Here is a 25,550-nt window from a genome sequence, read left to right on the forward strand (position 1 = left end):
TGGATCTCGGTGCAGGAGAGACTCTGGTTACAAACTCATTATATAGTCTGTAGGGCTAGTCTGACATAGCTGGCTCTGAACATGGTTTGTGTCTACACACAATATGCTCAGCTAGCCGTGTATCGTCCTTGCCAGTAGGCTTGGCTGGCACATGGCTGTTTTCCTGTAACTGATTCAGTGCACTTTTTTTGTGGGCACAAGGCATCCATACCATGCGAGTATAACTGGTTTAGCAATCTTCTTCCCAGCCCTGGGAAGTAGGACATTCCAGAACACACTGCCTGCTCTCTGGATACCACTCTAGGTGTATGTTCTCTGCACACTTTGGTGAGACAATACTTGCCCAGACTGTCCCAGAAAGAAAATGATGTGGGCAGTACAGTAGGTGCAGATGCACAAACATGGGTTTGATGATACAAGCCAGTGTTACACAGCACTTCTGTCTACTTGCAACCAGCAGAGGGGACTGTACCTCTAGCAGATTACAAAATCATGGTTAAAAAAGCCATACTGTGACCAGGACCTACATTCATAACCGAATAACTGGAAGGTGGATTGTGCTAATTTATGGAGGACCTAAACTTGGACTCATGTCTGTATAAAAAGGCCTATCCCAAAATTGGCCCTGATCTATCTCAACTCACACCCCCTCAGCCCCTAAAGGAATCAGCAAACCTTTGCAAGGTCCAGGAATGTAAGTTTAGCTGTTCACTGGGAAAGTATAATATATGTATAGATGAATGTTTTAACAAGCATCTTCCTGACACAGTATGTCAATGCAACACTGATTTATCAGTAATGTATTCACGAGCACTTACTCTTAAAAGAAGATATACATCACAGTAACCGGTAAGTATTCCCCTCACACACTTCTAGCCAGGCACTTTAATGATATGGTGAGTAGAAAAACAGAATATAAAATCTGTTTGTGTCAATTATCACAGTAAAATAGGGAACAGAGGGGAAAAACAAAAACAGGGCCAGACTCTGATCTTGGTCACACTGGTGTCTATTAACTCCACTGAAGCTGGATTGGTTACGCTCATCTTTTTTACACTGGTGTAAATCTAATCTTTTAAAAGATGAAGAAATAAAGCAGACTAATTGTGTGGCACCGCCTTCCTCCCATCTGACTTTTGTTCGAGACTCCAACCTATTATTTTGTCCTTCGACACCACAACTGTTAAAGCTCTTACATTACGTTAGGGAACTATCATTGGGATCAAATGCTGCTTGCCATTAAAGTCCGTGTACTGTTGCAGGTGTGGCAAAACTGGCTCTATGTAGTTAATGCAAGAAAGGGTTGGATCAGCATATAAGACAATTTTTTGAACAAACAGAAGTCTGGGTACTGTTACCACTAAAGCAGAAAGTGTGAAGATCTTTACCTTCCAGATGCTTGAGCAGTGCCCTCGTGCTGTTTCCATGAGCAGATATAAGGATCACTTTGCCGCTTTTCAGTTCTGGTGCTATCTTTTCATTCCAATAAGGAAGGAGTCTCTCCAGAACTTCTTTTAAGCTTTCAGCCATTGGGAGTTTGTCCTGCGACACATCACAGCATTTATATCTGCGATCATCATAGATCTCTTTGTAGTAAGGATGAGATTCAGTTATGGGAGGTGGAGTAACATCATAGCTTCTTCTCCATATTTTCACTTGCTCTTCACCATGGTTCAGAGCCATTTCTGCTCTGTTGAGACCTATCAGTGCACCGTAGTGGCGTTCATTCAGACGCCATGAACTTTGGGTGGGAACCCATTCTTGCCCCATCTCTTCTAACACCAGCCAAGCAGTCTGAATAGAACGGCTTAGGATGGATGTAAACACCTGGTCAAACTGAAAACCTAGCGCTTTGAGGTGTTTCCCACAGTTCCGAGCTTCCTTTATCCCATTGCTGCTCAGCTTCTGATCCACCCAGCTGCAAAAGCGGTTCTCTTTGTTCCAGGCTCCTTCTCCGTGTCTTAACAGAACAAGTTTGTACTTAGTCATTTTGATTCTGGCTTCACTCAGCTTACAGTCTAGTATTTAATGATGATCCATCTAGACAAGAGACATAAAATGAGTAGGTCACTAGAGAGTAAAGTAAAATTAAGTTGTATGTACTTTAAGTGTTGTGTCCACTGAAGGAAGTTCTTTTGTGTCCTCTGTGCTGATCACTAGCCTTTGCATTCCTTTCCTCCCCACTACATAACAAGTGACCACCACCTATCCTTAGAGGTCACTTCTTTCACCCAACCTGTAATTTTTAGCCCACTTAGGTCACGCTGTTACACTAATGAAAGCAGCAGAGATATAATCAGATCAGACATGCTGACTTCCCTCAAGTCCTTAGATATATAGGCCCAAGGTTGCACTATCTGATCATTTTTCATCACACTTCCCCAGACAACCTTCATTCTCACCATTATGCTTGTCTATGTTCACTCTCCTCCCATTCCTGTAACTTTATCCACAACTCCCCTTACACATGAAACACCCTCCCCATCCCACTCATCCAGGCACATTCTCAGCAGTTGAGCTCCTCATTAAGGCAATTCTAGGACATACATAATTAGTGAGCCTATATATATATTTTTATTATTATTTAAAAGAAAAAAAGCCCACAGAAGACACTCTGGTAATTCCTTCCTCTTGATTTTCAAGTAAATCTCATTTACTTTGTGTCCATGGATTAGACTGCAAGATGTTCATGCAGGGTCCATAGCCTTTTCATTTCTTGTACAGAATCGGGCAAATTTGGGGTTATTGATTTTTAACATCCAGAGGAAAGCTATCAAAGCACGGCACATTTTCTTTTTGTTTATCTGTTGCCTCATCAACAGGAATCTATCCTCTGCAGTGAGAGATGGATTGTGCTGTCAGGCTAACATTTTCCAGAGTGGCCACAGATTTTTGGGTGCCCAGCTTGAGATACCTGGGACCTGATTTTCAGAGGTGCTGAACATCTGCAACTCCCATGAACACTGATTGGAATTTTGGGTGCTCAGCCCCTAAGGCTCTCAAGCTGGGAACCCCAAAAGTCTCCAGCCATTTTTGATCTTACATTATGAATGGTGTGGGCCAGGGACCATGCATTCCACTGCATTCTGAACAGCACAAAATACAATGTCAGCTTTGCAGAATAGGTCTTCATCAGCTATTCAGAGGGGCTAAATTATCGAACGGAATCAGTGTTTTGATGCTGCTGACTGCAACAGTGTGATCCCACTGAACAGTGTGCTAGAATTCTCAACCATCATCATGGAACAAAGCATACAGACGTAACACAATGATACCATGAAGCACTTCTTCCAGCTACACAGTTCATTTTGGTTACTATTCATATTGCTATAGCACCTACAAGCCTCAGTCATGGACCATGACCTCGCTGCGCTAGATGCGGTACAAACAGAACAAAAAAATAAATACATAAACCAGTCCCTGTCCTAAAGATCTTACAATTTTACCTTATTTACAAAGCATCTGCGATGGGGTCTATCGGGCTCTCTCTGCACCTGGCTGAAAGACATCAGCATCCAGACACCCCTCAGCTCAAAGAAAACCCACACATGCCGGGCTACCAACAAAACTAGTTGCTGTGAGGGCCCAGAGGAGCCAGGAGGAGATACTGACCAATTGGTAGCCAGCAAGCCAGTGAAGGCAGCTTGCCTGCTCCCTTTCAGGGAGAGTGCTGGGTGAGGCTTCCCCAAGAGAGGTGCTCCTCAGTAGTAACCACAATCTGATGCTAAGCTCATCAGATTTTACAGGAAACCTACAGGCGTCTTCAACAAAGAATGGAAGCCAGATGGACACGTGGCAAACATACAAGAAGTGGGAGGAGAAAACAAAGATGAAGGTCACAGAGTAAAACAGCTGCTCTTACAGAAAGGGCTGCAGATCTTTAGTCTCCATGCAGAATCAGGAGAACTTTGTTCTGAATCTCATCTGAACCTGTCCTACTCCACACACCCCCTAAATTCATAGAAATCAGGTGTGTACTGTAGAAAGTTTTAGTCAACCCTGATGGGATTCAAGCTTGTGACTCCATAAATTGCAAGCAAGATGCTTACAGTATTAAGCCATCTCTTTGAGAGCCCAGTGTTCTAAGAAAAAAATGCCACAAAGTATTTCACCCTCTGGAGGGAAAAAAAAAAAAGAAGCAAAAAGCGCTTTCCTTTCAGTGGTCTCCTCCCACAGAGACTTAAAAATATGCGGCCCGCAGCAAAATACCATGCAAGTTCCTATAGCACTATAACCTCATAAAGAGCCCACAGTTTATATAGAAGGTTCATTGTCTAAATACTGAACATTTATTGTCGAGATCAAAAAAGATTGTATCATCCACAGGAACTGATCAACTGATTTACAAGTCCAAATTCAGACCTGATGTGACCAGAAAGGCAAGAAAGTTGCACCCCCTTACATCAGTTCTGAATTGGGCACCACGGAAGCCCAACAAAAGTCACCTAGAGATAGTGGGGGGGGAAAATGACAGACCCACCCAGAGGTAAATTTGTCTTGGGCATAACTATGGACTTCAGTGCAATTATCTATAAGATTTGGACCACTATTCTTGTAATTATATTTAGAGGAGAAGGGCGGAAATATGTTTCCTTAAATATCAGCACAATACTGAATTAGCTAAAAAACCTAGAGTGACATATGGAAGTAACTGTCCTCACCTGAACTATTGCAAATGTATTCCACTTACACAAACCCCCAGGCACAGAGACTGGAGCTGCCGTCAGAAGAACATCATGACCTCAGTATGAAGCTATCTGCAGGAAAAGAAAAGGCAGTGAGAGTCTTGGCACAGGAAGGAACCACACCAAAGGATAGTTATGCCAACGCTGTCACGAACCCTGCCTCTTTGGGTAGGTCTACATGGCAGCTGGGCACGTGCCTCCCAGGCCGGGCAGACAGAATCACACTAGCTCCGCTTGAGACAGTGCACAAAGAATAGCACTGTGGATGTTACAGCTCAGGCTAGCTACCCAAGTTCAGACCCACGCAATGTCCTGGATCTGAGCTTTGGTAATTAGCCCAAGCCTTCACCAGTGCCGCAACATCCACACTCCTATTTTAGCATGCTTGCTTGAACTGAACTACTGTGAATCTATCAGCCTAGGCTGGAATCACCTCCCAGCTGTGTGTGATACAGATTGGGCACTTCAGAAAAAGAGAAATCTGCTTGCCTCCCAGAAATTCCAAGAAGCCACTAACCCCACCTCTTCAGAGACTTGTTTAGGCAGCACAGTCACTCTCTTGAAGAGCTTACAGACGAATATGATACAGGTAGGAAACAAGAACAATAAAGGGGATATTGCCAATGTAGAAAGACTTCATTGAAGAAGTGGGTTGAACACACGTGGAGCCTGTCCCAAGTGAAGAGGGCAGCATGGTAGAAGACACAAAGCCCAGCGCAAGGGGAGAAGGAGATAGTTAGCAGGAGATGTGGAGGAGTTTAAGCAGCAACTGGGGTCAGGAAGAGAATTATATTAGGGTGTAGATGTAAGGATGGAGTGGTATCTTACAGATGAGGGGTTTGTTGTTCCACTCTGCTACACAGTGAAGCCAATGAAGTTACACTGGACTAAACCAGTGTGACAAGAGTGGGGAATCAGATCTGAGAAGCTTGAACTTAGTGCTGAAGGACAGAAGCTAGTAATGGATCTGAGAAGAGAAGTGATGTGGCTGGAGCAGTGAAAGTGAATATGATCTTGGGAGTCATGCAGCTGTAGTGGGATGAGGGAAAGAGGTGGATTGCAAAGCAGGAGGTTACAGTACTAGAGATCCGAAGCGAACATGGAATGAAGCAAAGTTATAGCAGCAGGAATAGAAAGGGACAGAATGTAGAAACAATATAACAGAGGAACAATCAACAATTCATAATTCTAAGAAACCCCTATATGGGAAGTGAAGGAGAAAGAAGAACCAAAAACCAAGCCGCTGAACCCCACCTCTTGGGGCTGAGTAAGAAATTGATGACTCTAGCTTTCTAGAGCAAGATCCTGGACATCCTTACATGTGGGTTCAGAGAGATAGAAGCTACTGATTGTCTCCCAGAGAAGAAGCCACTTATCCTGTCTCCCTGGGTGAAGTAGGCAATGTCACCTGTAGGGAAGGAGACTGGGGAAATGACAGAAAGTGGAGAAAAGATCAGCTGCCTCTGTGCCCAGCTACATGCTGTTCATTTAGAAACCACTCACACACAAAACATCCCAGATGCCATAAAGAGACTAAAAGTCAATGGTTTGTGCATTGCAGAGTGCATACTCATCAGTGGTGCAGACAAAACTCTGCACTGGTTAGAGAAAGTCAGGTAATTGTGCTTGCTCAGGAAGTACTCTGCACCTGCAATTATCTGGATTACATGAACAAATGCAGAATTTTGCCCAGATAACTGGCAAACAAGCATTTTGCACAGTTCTCCCACTGCAGAGATTTGAACACATTTGGGTGAAATGGGCTCATCACTGTTGCCATTCTGATTTGGTAGCATTTTAGACACACTTAACAAAAGGTGCAGAACAAAGGAGAATCAGGCCCTCTATTTGAAACAGAAATAAAATTAAACTGCATTTGTAAGCTCTCCAAAACTGTGTTCTCTCCTTATTCCCTTCAGTTAAAATGCCACTGCATTACTTCCTATGAAGAGATACCAACACAAAATAAGCCACAGTGGACTTCTCCAATATTTTCAGATCAGTTCTGTAAGCACATAGGTATATTTAGTATCTAAATACACAACACTACCATTTGTCACAAGTGAAGTTATGCACTTTTCAGATTCAGTTAAGTGGATGATCTTTTATCAGAATTAAAATATTTTTTTAAAAGTAGCTGAATTTGAAAGCATTAGGATTGACAGTCATAAAAGTCAGAGATGGGGAGGAGGCGGGAAACCTTGAAAAACGTTACCTTGGATGATTTAACAAACGTACCTAAGTGACAAAGAAGCCTAAATCCTATTTTCAAAAGCTATTTAGGCAGTTAGGCACTTTGTAAATCCCAGTCAAAGGAGTTAGGTGGATTTGGACATATAACTCACTCATGCACCTTTGAAAATTTCAGCCTAAGTGAGTTAGGTGCCCAAATCTACCTAACCCCTTAGACTGAGATTTACAACGTGCCTAAGTCACTTTAGACACTAGGATTTAGACACTTTTGAAAATTTTATCCTTTGCCTATCCACAGGGCCAGTGCTTTGTTCAGTTAAGTTTTAAGTGACTCAAGCCAGGGCTTCCACCACTTTCCCTGGGAGAATATTCCCCAGTATAACTGATCTCAGTCTGATAAAATTGTTCCTGATGTCTACTCAAAATTCCCCCTTCATAATGCCCTGCTATTGATACCCTATAGTGCCACACCGAATAGATTCTTTCCTCTTTGGATATTGCACCTTTCAAGTATTCATAGATGGTTTCACATCCCACTCCACCTTTTCAGCCTATTTTCAACATCATATCGCTTTGATTAGTTAAGAAAGTTGCCACTGCAAAATGCCCAGGTTTCATTCTCAGATAGCCTTTACATGTATTCCCCCTAATATTTTTTACTGATAAATTTTGTTTATTCCCCAGACTGCACCCACTGGACCCCAGTCGTGCAGACCTGATGTGCACACCAGTCCCACTGAAGTCAAAGAGACCTTAGCCTTCAGAAGGACAGCAGGATCAGGCCTACCGCAGAACAGTATACTCGGCTGTGCCTCACAATGAAGCGAAAGGTAACTATTGTACATGGATGGCAACTTCTCAGACTGGCACAGCCTTGAACACAATGCTGTCTTGAGGCAGGATTGTCAGAGGTGCTGAGCACCTGCAGCTCCCACTCTGATCAGACAGAATTATGGCTCTGAGCACCTCTGAAAAATCAAGTTCTGAATGGCATTCAGTAGGTTTCTTCTGAAAACACTCCCCCGTTCACAAAGATGTTACTGAACAGCACCTCTGAGATAGCATTTTAAAAAAGTGACTTTGCTAAATGAGCTATTTGCCAAGCACCAACCTGCTGCCCCATCCTTTACACGGCACAGCTCACATCTCTCATTTGTGAACACAAACAAACAACAGGGCAGTAACAGCCCTGGAGGAAATTAAGTTGTCCCAAGTGGCTAGAGAGAGAGAGAGAGAGAGAGAGAGATCAGCAGCGCTAAGAATTACAACTTCTGATCGGTTTCAGAGTAGCAGCCGTGTTAGGCTGTATTCACAAAAAGAAGAGGAGGACTTGTGGCACCTTAGGGACTAACCAATTTATCTGAGTATAAGCGAAATGCATCCCATGAAGTGAGCAGTAGCTCACGAAAGCTTATGCTCAGATAAATTGGTTAGTCTCTAAGGTGCCCCTAGTACTCAACTTCTGATCGGTGAGCCAGCGGGCTCCTGTGTAGCGGACCTCAATTCCTGACTCACATCACAAGTCGAGAGACCCTACAAACCAGCCTCCCGCCCCGCAGGCTGGCGTCACCAGCCCAGGCTTCGCCTGCGTTCCGCGGGGCGGGCGGGCGGGCTCGGGGCAAGCCCCTGGGAGGGCGCGGAGCCCAGGACTATGGAGGTGCATTGGCAAAGCTGGATGGGCCCTGGGGGTGGGGTGGTTCCATTTACACCAGCCTCGACTGCGCCCGCAAATCCCTCCTCTGCACCAGCAGGTCACCCCCTCTCTCTAGCTGGCTGCGTTCAGAGAATCTTTCCGCCCAGCGAGAACAGATTTACCTGGCCGAGAGCAGGAGGAGCTAAGCCGCCACCCAGCAATATCAGCGCAGTGCCCGCCTGCAGCCGGCAGCAGCCCCACACGCTAGCCGCGGCTCAAACTGGCTCCCAGAGCGCTCCCGTGTGAGCGGGGTGTCGAGCTGTCACTCATTAAATAGCCGGGCCGCTCCCTATCAGAGACGGGCCGAGGGCTGGCCCTGGTGACCGACGCGGTCTTTTCCGGCTCTGACGTCTCTGGCGCTGCGGGAGGAAGAGCGTTTGATTGGCTGGTCGACCAGATAAACGTAATCCACAGCCAATCGGAGCTGGCTTACGGGCTGCTACGGGCTCGAGCAGGGTTTTGTTTTCGGGGACGCGCTGCTGGAGGGAGCTGTGGGGTCCCATTGTGAAAACGCCGCCCTCGCGGGAGGTGGGGAGTTTGGGGTGATTGCCCCCTCTGCGATGGAACCGTTCCCACCCCCGCTCTCTGGACGCTGGTCCACCAGCCTGCCGGCCACATCCTGTCCCTCGGGCTGGCACAAAAGCGATGTCTGTAAAACGCCTTCTTTGCTTCTGGAATATACCAAATTGCCCCAGGTAGCAGGAACTTTCCAAGATGAGGATAGGTCCCGGGCCCATGCCAAGGTGACTGTACGGCCACCTGCAACGTTTGAAAGTACACAGATTTAGCACAGTACGCTCCCCATATTTTTCAACAACCAAATGCAAAATCACTTCATACCTCTTTGTGTTGCCTCCTTCCTTGGTTAGGAGAAAGAGCTTTTGTTTACAAGGGAAGCCCAAGTAAGATTTCCCAGTTTCTTACCCCTCCTCCCTGCAAGCATACTCGCCCCAGTACAAGGGGTTTATCACAGGCAAAGGGGGAAATTTTGTGGGGAATCTTTGGTAAAATATTGGCAACAAGTCACAGGTTTAAAAAAAAACCACACAGACCCCTACTAAAGAGAAAGGAAAGATCAGCTGCAAAAAATATCCTCCTAGAACTAAGTGCCTGACCCAGAAAAGCAGAGGGCAAAGAAGGGCATAACATCACCAAATTACAGACATTACGTAGACCAGTGGTGTCTGACTTTGTCAGTCTGAGAGCCAAAATATTATTTCAAAAGGACCAAGAGGTCACACGCAATACTTTAACTATTTATCCAATAGCCCCAATACAAAAACTTGTCTTGACTTATTATCCTCTTAATATGACTTTTGGAGTTGTTTACCCCTCACACACACACACACACCAATTTGTTAATTTCCCGTTGAATCTGCAGTATTGCCAAACCCAAGAGTTCAAAAACTGTGAGTCAGACTCACCAAAACTCAAGAGATTGGCCCCAAAATGATTATATTGTGTTTTCTGGTCTGTCTTTTGTTTTTTTAACCCCTCCTGCCCATACCTAATGTGTGTGGAGCAGACAAAGTTTTGACATCTCTCCCACATGGCCCCTGCTGCAGAAGCCCCCGCTAAAAATATGGGTTTGTATGAAATGCTTTTTGATGATGTCAAGCTTCCATTTTCTCCCCAACCCAAAAATTCAAAGTCATTCATTCTGCGCCCCTCAGACTAGTAATTAATTGGGCACCCCACATCAGCCCTACCTCTGCCCCTCCAGGGATTATCCCCAGCACCACCCCCGGGAATGGTGTTGCAGGGTTGGATTAGAGAGGGACGGAGGAGACCTACCCATTTGTCACAGGAGGAGAAGTGGAAAATGGAGCTGACTACTCTGAGTTGCTGGGGGACAGGCAGACACACACATACCCCTCCACTCAGGGGAACAAGGACAGAGGGAGAGCTCTGTGGGTTTCCTGCAGCACCTCTAGTTGGCTGTTCTTGCCCAGGAAGCTCAGGCTAGGAATTGGAGAAGGCAGCGGAATAGTTTTCCCCAAGCAGAGCTCACCTTTGCTTGAGGGCTGGAGCTTCTTGTCATGGGAGACTGGCTCCAGCAGAGACCAAAATCTCCAGAATTGGCAACCGTGGTCTGGGATGTTACCAGTTACACCATCTTAGCTACGCTTGTATCCATGAGGCACTGTTGATTAGGAATCACAAAACAAACAAACAAACAGAGCAGCTGGAGCCAGGGACACTGGGAGACGGTCAGAAAGATGGTGCCACCTTCCTCGTTTCCATAGCAATAGGCCTGATTCAAACACTGCCCACTAAAACCCACAGGACACATTTTCCGTTTGGAATCAAATGCACATTTTCTTCTTAAGACAGAAGCCTTTGAATGGCCACATTTTAAAGCCTCAAGCGCTGTAGATTGGCTGTGCCTGCTGTAAACTAAGGACATAGAGGAACAAGAGAGATAAAAGTGACGCTGGATTTGTCCCAGGCTAAATAAAAATGTGTGAAACTGAAAAAGAGAAAGTTCAGATTCCTAATGGTCAAAGCAGGGCAAGAAGCTGCAGAAAAAGATCTGGGGTCAGCCAAATAAAGAGGGTGTAGGGACTAAAGTGGGCTCAGAAGAAGAGATGGTGGGTGGGCTTTTTTGGACATTTCTAGATTCCCTCCCTGGCCCTTATATGTCTGTGCAGCTGGTGGGGGAGTAGAAGAGGAAGGGAGTAAAGAGTCTCTCCCCATTTTGGGTAGTCTGCCTAACGACAGGGCAGAAATGCAGTCTGAGGGAAGCACATGACTCATCCCCTAACTACTCCTTGGGGGTGCACAGCATTCCAAAGAGGCATCGCCATAACCCCACCCTCCTCTTTCATGGCAGCCAGTGGAGCTGGCCAGCCTCCTTGAGATGGAGAGCATGCTACAGCTCCTAAAGAGGTATTGCAGTGTGTTCGTTCCCACTGAACACTGGGAGGCATTCTGTCTCTCTTGGGGAGAATGTTTCCAGTACTGCTGGTGGGGCAGGGCTACTTTGCACTGCCCCTAATCCAGGGTCATGTCTAAATGGCACAATCAAACCTTAAGTGACTTTGCAACAAACAAACACACAATCTGAAAGGAGAAAAGAAATCATAACCCTTCCAGGGAACAACCCAATGAATGCAAATCAACACCATCCTCTTCCCTCCTTCCATCTGGATGCTGATGAGTGTGATTTACAACCCATATCTGCAATGAGTGTTAAAAAAAAAAGACATTACACCTCCCAAATAAAAGCAACAGAATGTAGGCGTGGTGAGCAGACTCATTTATGCACATACCTAGGCCCTGATTTCAGTCAGAACCCAGGGCCTGGGAGTGGTGCTCTATGGGGAACCCAAGTTTGCTCACACAGATCCCTCTGCTGTATCAAGGCATTAATGCATGTCCGGCCAGTTAGTGAGGGATGCATGCCATGGGAACATCCTTGAGTATGAGCAGAGAAGTGATAGAAAGAGGACAGCTCCAACTCCTGGGTCCCGTCCTGTGTAAAAACCCACGAGACACAAATCAGGGGGAGGAAACTTCCACTAGAATCCTTCACTGAGATCACCTCCATATTTTCACATCACAAGTGGGGTTTTATACCAGCCTTTCCTTGGAAAAGACATTGGGGCCCCATCCCCAAACCTGGCAAATGCCAGGGCATCTTTACAAATCCATGGGAGACAAGGACCATCTGCATGCAGTCCCTGTACCTCAGCACCAACTCTGGCCTATAGCAATCCCTCATCCTCTTGGCTCCATGGCAGCACATCTCCAATGAAGCCATTGTACCAGGAACTTCCCCTTGTTCTGACTGGTTCCAAGAGTGGAAGCTGCCAGGAAAGGATAACAAAGCTTGCTGCTGTAGTACCTTTTCTGACTAATTTCCACACAACTGGAGGTAATAGGATATGCATTCTCCATAGACCTCTTCAGCTACCCACACTTGAATCTCCATTAACCATGGAGAAGGATAGGGCCGAGGACAAAAGCCAAGCAGTTCTGAATCCATCTCCGAGAGGACAGTGGTACACATACATATTAGCACTTAGATTTTTAATATGGCAGTGTCCCTTTCAAGTTGCTCAGTTCACTTTGCAAGGACAAGAAATACACTAGAGGCTGGATATATACAAGAGGTTGTGTTTATACACTGTATGGGATATACTGCCACCATTGACTACATAAACAATTGAAAGCAACCATTATATGCCACTATACAATCATAATCTCAACTAGTTAGACATCAACTCATGCCATTAGCCAGGATCTACTCAGCCATTAAATATAAAACTGTTATCACCGCATATTATCAGCCTTTTTACCAGATAGTTTCATTAACATAATAAAAATAACAAATTTACTTCAATCTGAGTTTTACCTGCACAAGGATCTGGCCCATATTGCCATTCGTTACTCTTGTTCCACCCAGTTTCACTCCGTTGGTGGCCATTATCTCTCAGAACAGCTAGACTGTTCCCTTCCTCCTCCTCCCCCACCCCTCCAACGTCTCCAAACTGGAACCTTTCCAAGACATAACAGCTTCTCTCACTTGGAATTTTTAGGGTACAAATGGTTTAGGAAAGCCCTTTTCTCATCAGATCATGGTTCATGAAACTACCGATGCAATCATATTATAAATAAGAATAGTAAGAGAAGAATGAAGCAGAGTAGAAATAGAAGGAAATAAAATTAGGAGGAAAATAGTAGAATAAGTGGTATATTGTTCGCATTTGTCAAAATATTCATCTTTCTCCGCTGCCTAAGCTCTACGCCCTTGATATTTTCTCAGTTATTTTTGGAACACACTGTACCTAGATACCAGACTATTTTTGACACATGAACAGTCATCATTACAAGTTTCCAATTTAAAAGGGGCTTTTTTTGCCCAAATCCTGCCTCTGGGTCCTTCTCATTCTGACATCTCTTGGATTTTTTTGCCACCAAGTCCTGGTCTTCTCTCCCAAACCCTCCACATCTCCCTCCTTCCTCAGGCATGGTTAAACACTCCCACCCTCCCTGTCACTCAGACCTGTGACCGAGGCATTCTCTTCAGGCTTGTCCTTGGCACAGACCTTACTGTGCAGATTCACACGCTGGCACGCAACAGTTACTTTCCATGCAGTAACATCCTATGTGGACAGAGGTGCAGTGCACTGAAAGTCCTGGAATATGGCTTGGCATACAAAGCTTTCAAGTAGTAGTAAGCCAGCCGCACTCCGGAACTTTCACTGCTCCGTCGCAGTGTCCACACAGGACATTACTGCATGACAAGCTGGTGCACTGTAGATTCACACCCTAGCTTGCTGAACCCCAACTAACCATGAAGACAAGTCCTTTGACTCCAACTCTTGCTGGACTGGACTGCCAAATGTGGGACACGGCTTGGCTGTTACAAGAAAAGATGTAATTGAGGAAAAACAAGCCATTGTCATCTCGTCTTGATTACTATAATCACCTATTATCCAGACTTCCTGACACCCCCTTCACTTCCCTCACCTCCACTGAAAATACTAATGCTAAGATCATCTCCCTGCCCCACCATTCTAACCTTATCATCCCCCTCCACTGGTTCCCCCTTTTCTCCTACATCCAATACAAGTTTCTTGCCCTTACCTTTAAGTCCCTGCACACCTTTGCGCCTCCCTATTTATGCACTCTTTTATCTTATTACATCACCTCTCTGCTCTGCTAGTGATACCAGCCTAAATCACCCCTTTGTTCATTTTTCTCACAAGAACCTTCATGCCTTTCTTCCAGAATGCTGTTCCCAAACTAGACCAAAACATCACAGTCTTCTTCCAAACCCACTCATCCAGCTGAGCACACAGCTGACCTATGCAAATACACCTTCTTTCTGTGGGCGCAGATCCTCACCTGGTGTATATTGCCATAGCACCAGGATCTGCCTCAGTCCTTCTTCTGACTGTTACATACAAAGATTAATTAATTAAAATTATTTATTATTATTATTATTAATTATATTACTGTAGTCCCTAGGAGCCCTGGTCATGGACCAAGACCCCATTGTGCTAGACAGTATACAAACAGAACAAAAAGACAGTCCCTGCCCCAAGGGGCTTATAATCTAAATATAAGACAAGAGATAACGGATGGATACCGACAGATAGGGAGGAATATAAGGAAACAATCTATATTATAAGATTCTAGGATTGTCACTCTGAAGCCTAGAACGTCTGTTAAGTCAGCATGAAGCGATGGAAACAACTGCAAGCATGGCTTAAGGCTCTTTTTGTTCAGAATATCACCAGGTTCAATCATCACTGGGACTCGCAGTCTATTACTGTCCAATTTTTAAGTTCTCAGCCATTTTGACTTTACAAATGACCCCAATGCAACAGCAAGGCATGTACCTTTGCCAGGCCAAGAGCCCTAGACCATTGTGATATCAGAGGTAATGCAAACAATCGCACCCTCGCTCTACAGCTCATTTGCATGCTATAATGTCATTGGCTGTATGAGGGAGACTGCAGAGCTGGTGAATTACAGGCTCACCTGCCACAGTTCTTTGAAACCACTCACACAACACTTTACAAATTGCACAAATTGTGACAGCATAAGCTCACAGCTACTAGTCAAACAATACTGGTCTGCAAGATAGGCAGTGGTCTCCGCACAACAGCAGCTTTCCCATTGTGTCTTGCATTAATTAGAGGGTATGATCTTCAGGACAGGGACCATCTTTCACACCCCGTTTGTACAGTGCCTAGCACAATAGGACTCTGATCATGCTGGTATAATAAAATAACGATTACAATGTGGTGTCAACAACTTTAACAGACCTGCTTTATGCCCCAGACAAAACAATACAATAAATCCATTTGGAAGGCACTAAAATATGCCAGATTGGGATGGAGTGCCCAGCCCACACAAGGCCTGAAGGGGTTAAGGGGGCTAGGTGGGCCAATTAGCCACCTTGGCTGCACCTGGAGTAGGAGCCAGGGCGTAATGAAGGTTAATTAAAGAGGAAGCAACAGGGAAAGGAAAGGAACAGGGGCCTGTATAATGCCCACTGGCTGAGAATAGAAGAGGGCTATAGAGTGAGAGGCAGGCTCAGTCACTGGTAGGGTGAGATGGCACGGAAGGAAGCAGCCCAGGGATACAGCAGTAAGGGATAGGACTATGATAACCTTGACTGCTAGTTGTACTGTCTCTGGGCTGGAACCCAGTGTAGAAGGCAGACCTGGGTTCCCCTAACAGCCATGGGGGAAGCTGCACCATTAAGGCACAGTGAGAGGATAGCTGCCTGGGACAGTGGGGACTGAGATGCACACACACCCCGGAAGGAGAAAAGTACAGTGACCTGGCCAGAGGGCCAAGCTACAAAGCAGGAATGGTTAAGTCCTGAAACTCAAAGTCAGAGTGATGGAGTGCAATCACAGAAAGGGGCAGTGGCCTAGCAGAGGTAATCCCTGCAGGAGCCAGCAGAAGGTGCTCCAGCAGTGAGTGCAGCACCTTGTGACAGCTACTTTTTTAAAATTCATCTAATTATGAGGTTAAACTCAGGCCAATCTCAACTGAAACAAAACAAAAAGTGAGTAAGCTGTCATTTGTTAGCAGGATTGCAGCTCTATAATATTTGGCGGCAAAAATATAAATTTAATTGCATCATCTCCTCTACCAAACAGTAGACTAAGTAATAAATAAATACATGCATTCATTGAGACCCCACATCCAATCACCATTGATATTTGCATGTACATGTTAAAATCTGAATCCAAATCCGGAATTGAATTTCAGAGGTGAGCCCTCATCTCTGGGGCTCACTTAAAACCCCAGGTTCTTGCAACTCTGAACTTTAGGGGATTAATAGTCTTGATCCAGATGCTGATTCTGCCATTTGATCTTATCTCTAAACAATAAACACAGGGTGAAACCCTCTCCCTGTTGAAATCAGTGGCAAAGCTCCCACTGATTTCAGTAAAGCTAGGATTCTACCCACCACGGTCTAAATTCTGCTTTCAGTTAATCCGGTGTAAACAATTGGGAATTCCACTGATTCCAGTGGTGTAATTCCAGATTTACATCAGTGTAACTAAGAGCAGAGATTGTCTGTGCAATAAGAGACTAATGGTCTTATTGATTATAACAGGTAAGCCCAGAAACACCCATATCTTAAATCAGGTATGTTCCTGAATCCAAATGTTAAAATCTAGTTCTAGTTTCACAATTATTCCTATAAATATAATATAAATTCATTGCATCATGCATTCATGGAAGGAGGTCATCATTCAGCCTATTTATGCATGCTATGGGTATTTTTTGTCAGTCAATATAAATACATGTTGGCACAAGGCATCAGTTTAACTAAAGTTAAACTTTGATTTAAAAAAAAATCTGATCATTTTTAAAACATTAGTTAATGTAGTTGAGACATATCTCAAGTTTGAGAGCTTCCAAAAGAAATTTTCACATAAATGGGAATTCTAGCTAACTTGTTATTACCATTTAACCATGAGAACAGGGATTTTCTGATTTATTTAAACATCCTTAATATCTGCCTTGGTAGATTTCAGAGCATATATTTGTAAAACTTGGACAAGTATGCAGTATTGTTGCAGCTGTATTGGTCCCAGGATATTAGAGAAACACGGTGTGTGAGGTAATATCTTGTATTGGGCCAACTTCTACTGGTGAGAGAGAGGTTGTTCTAAAGTTACCATGGAAACTTCATTCTGCTGTGAAAAAGTCCCCCAGAAAACATCCAAGACATCACAACATATTGTGGCAAATGGCCAATGTTATTGTGGTAAGTCTCATGCTTGTCTTTGGTGTGATGGGTCAGGGCATCGCACCACCACTATTCTTGGGTTCTGCAAGTGCCCTGGAGGGGGGAGAGAAGGGACTCAGTTACACCCCCTACTCCGGTCCCAGCCCCTTCAGCTTCACAGGCTTCTCACCCTCTTTCCCCCTGGGCAGGGTTTCCCTTCCCTTGGTACTCTAATCTTCTGGTCAATACCGTGCACCTCCAAACCACAGTCAGCAATCCTTCCCTCCTCCTGTCTGACCGAAGCCGGGGCGGGGGGCGGGGGGGAGTTACTAGGTCTTGGTGGGGCCTTAATTGTCTCCAGGTGCCCTAATTAACCTGTAGTAACCTCTCCTCAGTCTACAGGGAATAAGGCTTTGATCATCCTGCGGCTTATATACCTCCCAGACCTTCCAATAAGACCCAATAAGATCACTCTCCTGCTGCCCTCTGGCCCTGCTGCATCACAATATTCATCTGAAACCTTAACTTGAAAAGGATTCAGTTTCTGCATACCCCATGCAAAAAATAAACACATGGGGCAAAACTTACATTCCTTGTGCACAAATTTGCCAGTGTGGTGAAGGAATGCAGAACTGGAGCCATTGCAAATAAATGCCTGTACACAATGCAGAAAACAGGGACTCAGATAGCAGGGTGATGTGTGTAGAATAAGAACCTCATTCCGGCAAGCATTTAGACACAAGCTGAACTTTAAAGCATTGACCTCAAAGGAATTTAAGCAGGTGCTTAAATGCTTTCCTGAATCAGGGCCTATATACTTAGATATTAGATTCCAAATCAACTGCAAGACAGTCAATATAAAATAAGAGATACTATCGTCCAAAACTAAGGAAAAGTGAAATAATTCAGGAAAACCAACATTTACCCCAAGACCAAATTGTTGCCCATATTTTTGAACCAGAAATGGAACCATTTTGACTGTTCAGAGATGTTAAAAAAAAAAAAAGTTAACATTTGTTGTTTTGCATCTCTATACTTCTAGTGCCACAACATTGAGAGTGAATATATTAGTTGTTTCTGACAACTTTTTTTCTCTGAAAAACATCCAGACATCAGTAAAATACTGTCCGAGGCTTGATAAGCTTAAAAGGGGCTTCTCTGAGCAAAGAAAGGGAGGAGATAGTGTTGAGTCTAGACATGATAAGTCGGTCAAAAACAGACTGGATAATACTGATATATTGTTGCTGTGCTCTAATGCTAGAATCTGGGCAAATAAAAGCAAAGGCAGAAAAGAAAACTCCAAAGAAATTTGATGGCAGGGGGTGGCAGATGGGGAACCTATAAAGGACAAAATAGGAGCTTGCCTGTACTCATCTCTTCCTGCTCTAAAATAGTGATCCATTATGGGGAGGGTTATTTAAAAGTTTGATTACTTTAATATTACAACAAAAAGTGGAAATTGGATTAAATATGAACTTTCTGGCATGTATGTATAGTACAGTCTATGGATTTCTTACAATCTTTTCCCCTGAATGTGGTCAAAAGCACAGAAGATCTCATTGACATGCAAGGTCTTTTTCTATGACGGTGCTCCTACACAACCCCTCTGGCAGCCTGATTTCAGAAACACAAGCAGACTGCAAAGGGCTGATTGCTGTGTATTCCGTATGCACATGCTTTTATAACTGTTACAGCTGTATGTTACACACCACAGGCCTGATCCTCCTCTCACTAGTTTTACACCGTTGTAACTTCATAAGTGACATAAATACTTACTAGTACTGTTATTAACACTTTGCTTAAGTGCAAGAGAATCGTATAGATTCCCAGTCACAAGTCACTCTCCCCAGGATACACCAGATAAGATGCTGAATTGAGAACAACCCAAATGGATCTGTCTAATAGCAAAATCTTGTCTGTACGGTTTTGCCCTTAGTAAGAAAATATTTGCAGAAATCCCATAATCTGATTTTGAACACTCATTTCTGGAAGATGAGCTACTGTACTGTAATGTAAATCAGGACCATGTAACTGTATACGCAGAAAAAGGACACTAAACTACTACATGCCACAAGGGGCCACAACAGTGGTTCCCTTAACCCACCCAGCAATATTGTTAATCTATCCAACTATACTCTTAGCCCAGCAGAAGAATCTGTCCTATCTCGGGGCCTCTCCTTCTGCCCCTTCACCCCCACGAACATGATACAGTTCTGTGGTGACCTAGAATCCTATTTTCGACGTCTCCGACTCAAGGAATATTTCCAACACACCTCTGAACAACGTACTAACCCACAGAGACCTTCCTACCAACACTACAAAAAGAAGGATTCTGGGTGGACTCCTCCTGAAGGTCGAAACAACAGACTGGACTTCTAAATAGAGTGCTTCTGCTGACGTGCACGGGCTGAAATTGTGGAAAAGCAGCATCATTTGCCCCATAATCTCAGCCGTGCAGAACACAATGCCATCCACAGCCTCAGAAACAACTCTGACATCATAATCAAAAAGGCTGACAAAGGAGGTGCTGTCGTCATCAAGAATAGGTCAGAATATGAACAAGAGGCTGCTAAGCAGCTCTCCAACACCACATTCTACAAGCCATTACCCTCTGATCCCACTGAGGGTTACCAAAAGAAACTACACCATCTGCTCAAGAAACTCCCTGAAAAAGCACAAGAACAAATCCGTACAGACACACTCCTGGAACCCCAACCTGGGGTATTCTATCTGCTACCCAAGATCCATAAACCTGGAAATCCTGGACGCCCCATCATCTCAGGCTTTGGCACCGTGACAGCAGGATTGTCTGGCTATGTAGACTCCCTCCTCAGGCCCTACACTACCAGTACTCCCAGCTATCTTCGAGACACCACTGACTTTCTGAGCAAACTACAGTCCATCGGTGATCTTCCTGAAAACACCATCCTGGCCACTATGGATGTAGAAGCCCTCTACACCAACATTCCACACAAAGATGGACAACAAGCCGTCAGGAACAGTATCCCCAATAATGTCACGGCAAACCTGGTGGCTGAACTTTGTGACTTTGTCCTCACCCATAACTATTTCACATTTGGGGACAATGTATACCTTCAAATCAGTGGCACTGCTATGGGTACCCGCATGGCCCCACACTATGCCAACATTTTTATGTCTGACTTAGAACAACGCTTCCTCAGCTCTCGTCCCCTAACGCCCCTACTCTACTTGCGCTATATTGATGACATCTTCATCATCTGGACCCATGGAAAAGAAAATGGAAATTCCACCATGATTTCAACAATTTCCATCCCACCATCAACCTCAGCCTGGACCAGTCCACACAAGAGATCCACTTCCTGGACACTACGGTGCTAATAAGCGATGGTCACATAGACACCACCCTATACCGGAAACCTACTGACCGCTATTCCTACCTACATGCCTCCAGCTTTCATCCAGACCACACCACACGATCCATTGTCTACAGCCAAGCTCTACGATACAACCGCATTTGCTCCAACCTCTCAGACAGAGACAAACACCTACAAGATCTCTATCAAGCATTCTTACAACTACAATACCCACCTGCTGAAGTGAAGAAACAGATTGACAGAGCCAGAAGAGTACCCAGAAGTCACCTACTACAGGACAGGCCCAACAAAGAAAATAACAGAACGCCACTAGCCGTCACCTTCAGCCCCCAATTAAAACCTCTCCAACGCATCATCAAGGATCTACAACCTATCCTGAAGGACGACAAATCACTCTCACAGATCTTGGGAGACAGGCCAGTCCTTGCTTACAGACAGCCCCCCAACCTGAAGCAAATACTCACCAGCAACCACACACCACACAACAGAACCACTAACCCAGGAACCTATCCTTGCAACAAAGCCTGTTGCCAACTGTGTCCACATATCTATTCAGGGGACACCATCATAGGGCCTAATCACATCAGCCACACTATCAGAGGCTCGTTCACCAGCACATCTACCAATGTGATATATGCCATCATGTGCCAGCAATGCCCCTCTGCCATGTACATTGGCCAAACCAGACAGTCTCTACGTAAAAGAATAAATGGACACAAATCGGACGTCAAGAATTATAACATTCAAAAACCAGTTGGAGAACACTTCAATCTCTTTGGTCACGCGATTACAGACCTAAAAGTTGCAATTCTTCAACAAAAAAACTTCAAAAACAGACTCCAACGAGAGACTGCTGAATTGGAATTAATTTGCAAACTGGATACAATTAACTTAGGCTTGAATAGAAACTGGGAGTGGATGGGTCATTGCACAAAGTAAAACTATTTCCCCACGTTTATTCCCCCCCTCCACCTCCCACTGTTCCTCAGACTTTCTTGTCAACTGCTGGAAATGGCCCACCTTCATTAACACTACAAAAGGTTCCCCCCCTCCCGCCCCTCATTCTCCTTCTGGTAATAGCTCACCTTAAGTGATCACTCTCTTGTTACAGTGTGTATGGTAACACCCATTGTTTCATGTTCTCTATGTATATAAATCTCCCCACTGTATTTTCCACTGAATGCATCCGATGAAGTGAGCTGTAGCTCACGAAAGCTTATGCTCAAATACATTTCTTAGTCTCTAAGGTGCCACAAGTCCTCCTTTTCTTATTGTGTATACACTAAGGTTTTCTTTAGGGAGATACCAATAAAATGTAGCCTATCCTGTCTCACTGAGGATCCTTATGTTTCAGACCCTCTGGAGAAATGGGAGATGGTGCCAATGCTTGTATGCCAACTTGTAATCAGACATGGGAAGGACACACCCTTGCATGCACAATGGCTACATGAGTGAGAAATCTCACCAATGTCTAAATGCCACCCCAAAGGATAAGCTAGACAATACTCAGAAATCTGGGATGTCTTCTTCGGCCATATATAGTCTACTGAAGATGATACAACAAGAGGCATCACAAAGTGTCAAATTGTTACATATCCACACACTAAAATGCTGGTTCATATGCATGCCAGTGCCAACTGTTCCCTCTAGTTTTACAGCAGACCTTTGGTCACTGTATATTATAGTTAAGGTTGCAAAATAGCTTCCATTATAACCATCTGTTCGCATAAATTCTAAAACATTCACCTTTGGGGTTGATACTTTTCATGTGTGCCTATGACCCGGATTATTTTTTAAGATTGAGCAAAATATTTAACATTTTTGTGTTCAATAAAAGTGAAAATCTGGTTTCCCCTTTGTAAAGAAGTTTCTAAGAACAGACAAACTGGGCATGAAAATATTCTTCACTGAGGACAAGAGGCTTCGCTTTGGTGTGAAAGACATCCGCTTGTGTCTCAGAGCATGATGAGCCTTGGAAACCTGCAGCTGAGTACATGCAACAGAACATTTTCATTAACTTGTGTGCACACCATGAGACCTGCACTGTGCATGAATATACCTCTGGGATGAACACACGTTCCATTAGAGTTCAAGACAGTTTGTAGGGTTGGCCAGGATGCTATTGTTGCATTTCAATTTACACTGTGTTCATCAGATACCTATCACCTTGATATATAGCCAACCCTTCCACAGAAGCAATTAAGAAACAGGATAAGACACTTGATGGACAGATGCCAGTTCTGCAGGACCTGTTTTGCTCACAGTTCCTGGCCAGGAGACATTAAATGAAAATGTTAAGAGATCATGAGACTTCCCTATTTGCCCAGCTCTCTGCTTGATGTTCAGAATGTTTGTTTCTGGACAGATCAAAGGCCTGATAGATCCTGCCTTGCTCCACTCCTCCGGCAACGAATTGCATGCCCTTTCTGCACAAGAAAGTGGAACTAATTTAATGACAGCCCTTTAGAAACAGATATCGTTAAATTGTTGCAACCCCTTTGTGTGGCACTCTTGTTTTGGTTTAAGGGTGCCTTATATAGCCTTAGCACAAATATGTAAGGAATAGGCTTAAACTAAATCAATATAAAACACAAGCTGAAACACTTGCCTACACAATTTAACTAAGTCTGTTTCTAAATAACAACAACGAGGATGACATGAGAGTGCTTTAAAAATAGTCTGACATTACAGCACTACTACTGTAGTATACCACAATGGAATCCTGATGAATCTGATGATCATTTGGTTGGCATGTTTCAGGCTCCATGGGAGCACAGGTGCTGAAACTAGGGGTGCTGCTGCACCCCTCTCGCTTGAAGTGGTTTCCATTATATACAGGGTTTACACTTTGGTTCAATGGCTCTCAGCACCCCAACTATACAAATTGTTCCAGGACCACTACTTTCAATAAGTGCTTCAAACTCACGCAAACGCACACTATGGGCTGGGACAGACAGTTATATCTTTTTTAATACTTGATGTGTCTAGATTAGATCTGGCTGAGAAATTATTTTTTCTCCATGAAAAATTGATGTAAACTAACATTTCACTTGAATCAAATTTCATTAAAATGTTTCCAAATTTTCATCAAAAACCCAGACATTTTAGACCAAAGCAGATTTTTCAAAATTATCTGTTTAATCCAAAAGCTATTATCCCATTTAAAAATAAACCACAACATTCTGATGGGAACATTTTGGCCAGATTTAGTCCAGACACAACAGCGATGGCAGCCGTGTAAGGGAAACTAATTGTTAGTCATTGAACTAGGGTAATTCTAGGGAGAAAACATAGTAAGCAAAGATTGTTTAACCCACTAAAATGTCAAGTACATCTAAAACGCATCTTGCATTTCTTACGTGCTAATATCTGTAGTCATCCAAACTACAGCTTGGGCTCGAACTATAGTGTCTTTGAGTGTCTTGCCCCAGGTTCCCTACAGGAGCCTCACTCCTGGACAATTGTACTGTTCCCAGTAGGAGTTCTGCTCAGTCCTGGGTCTTTTTAGAGCCCAGTGTACAGTCCCATTGTCTCTAGCCCCTGGTGGTTCTTCTCAGGAAACACCATAGGTCACTGGCTGGAAGCGGCCCTCCAGAGTCTTTGCTCATACCAAGGAAAGTAGAAGGATGAATTCAAACTGGAGCAGGTACAGAGAAGGGCTACTAGGATGATCCGAGGAATGGAAAACTTGTCTTACGAAAGGAGACTCAAGGAGCTTGGCTTGTTTAGCCTAACTAAAAGAAGGTTGAGGGGAGATATGATTGCTCTCTATAAATATATCAGAGGGATAAATACCGGAGAGGAGAAGGGGACAAGAGAATTTTTCTAGGAACAGGGGAGCTGCTAGTGAGCTCCAGTAACAAGGGGAGCTCAGCCTGAGGCAGCTGCTAACCTTTTCCTTCAACTGTTCCTAGAAAAATTCTCTTGTCCCTTTCTCCTCTGTGGCTTTACATTCTCATTCTCCAGGTGGAGAATATTCTGAAAGTGCTCTTAATTGGTGCTGACTGAGTGCAGGAATGCTCATTAGTCTTTCCACCAGAGGGATGCGGCCATGTCCCATCAGAATATCATACAATATTTGCAACCAAATCTGATGAAAAAATACATTACACACCTCACAGTACCCTGAAAACAACATTGTAGATGTTTGAAACACAGACTTTGTTTACACTTTTGTAAACTCAGATTTATCTGAAATAAACAAAAATAATCCATCAGAATTTAACAGTGGTTTCTTGCATTTTATTTTGTCTTCTGTTTCAGATCTTTCAAAAAATGTATTCATTTCCATTTTTCAAACCTAATACACATTAGCCTCTTTTTAAAAACTTATTTCCAGGTCACACCTAATAATTGGTTATGGGGCATACTGTATTTATTTTATGTTAGCAAAATCATTCAGTAACTTCCCACTAGAGGTCAGGCAGTACCATCAGCAGGAAGACAGTGCTATCTGAATGAAGTGGATATGGTCTGTAAGATCCTCAGAATTATGGAACTGATTCTTGTCACTACACAAAGTCACTTTCACCTGTGAAAAGAGAGCCAGATCCTGGCTCCCAGGCAGCTGGGTTGAACTGGTCCATCAGACGGAGTGGCCTCACAGTGGGTTTAGCCTGCCATTGGAGGATTCCTTTGGTATGGCAGAATCCCTGGGTAGTGTAGAGCCAGCACAACAGCTCTCTGCTATCACCCCAGCATGGCACCAAGGATAGAGAACACCACTTCAGGGGGCAGCCAGGGTAGTTGAGCACAGCCAACGCACTACTACACTCTGGCAATTCCGTGCTGCTGGAATAGCCCCTTGGAGTCATTGGCGCCCTGCACAAATTAGAGCAGCTCAGCTGATCCCAGGATTGTGGGGGGAGAGCGGTGGTTGCTTCAGCCACCTCTGTCCCTCCTCCCTGGGATTTGCA

The 25,550-nt window shown here is 44.2% G+C and overlaps 1 protein-coding gene across 11 annotated transcripts in view; it reads right to left on the bottom strand.

Moving 5' to 3' along the window:
- BPGM (bisphosphoglycerate mutase) overlaps positions 1–13,008 on the bottom strand; it is a 33,278-nt gene extending 20,270 nt beyond the window's left edge. For 2 of the 11 annotated variants that reach the window (XM_043539696.1, XM_043539668.1), the window contains exons 1-3: positions 8,694–8,891; positions 4,662–4,757; positions 1,389–2,040 (exon numbers count right to left, since the gene is read on the bottom strand). In XM_043539696.1, coding sequence (XP_043395631.1) covers positions 1,389–1,989 — 601 coding nt within the window. In that variant the 5' untranslated portion in view covers positions 1,990–2,040; positions 4,662–4,757; positions 8,694–8,891. Of the gene's footprint in view, positions 1–1,388; positions 2,041–4,661; positions 4,758–8,693; positions 9,331–10,582; positions 10,964–12,928 lie in introns of those variants that run through there. The other 9 variants (XM_043539680.1, XM_043539695.1, XM_043539687.1 and 6 more) reach the window with 9 other exon arrangements.
- Between the last annotated feature and the right edge of the window lie 12,542 nt (positions 13,009–25,550).

Source organism: Chelonia mydas, chromosome 1 (assembly GCF_015237465.2).
Source record: "Chelonia mydas isolate rCheMyd1 chromosome 1, rCheMyd1.pri.v2, whole genome shotgun sequence".
NCBI lineage: Eukaryota > Metazoa > Chordata > Testudines > Cheloniidae > Chelonia > Chelonia mydas.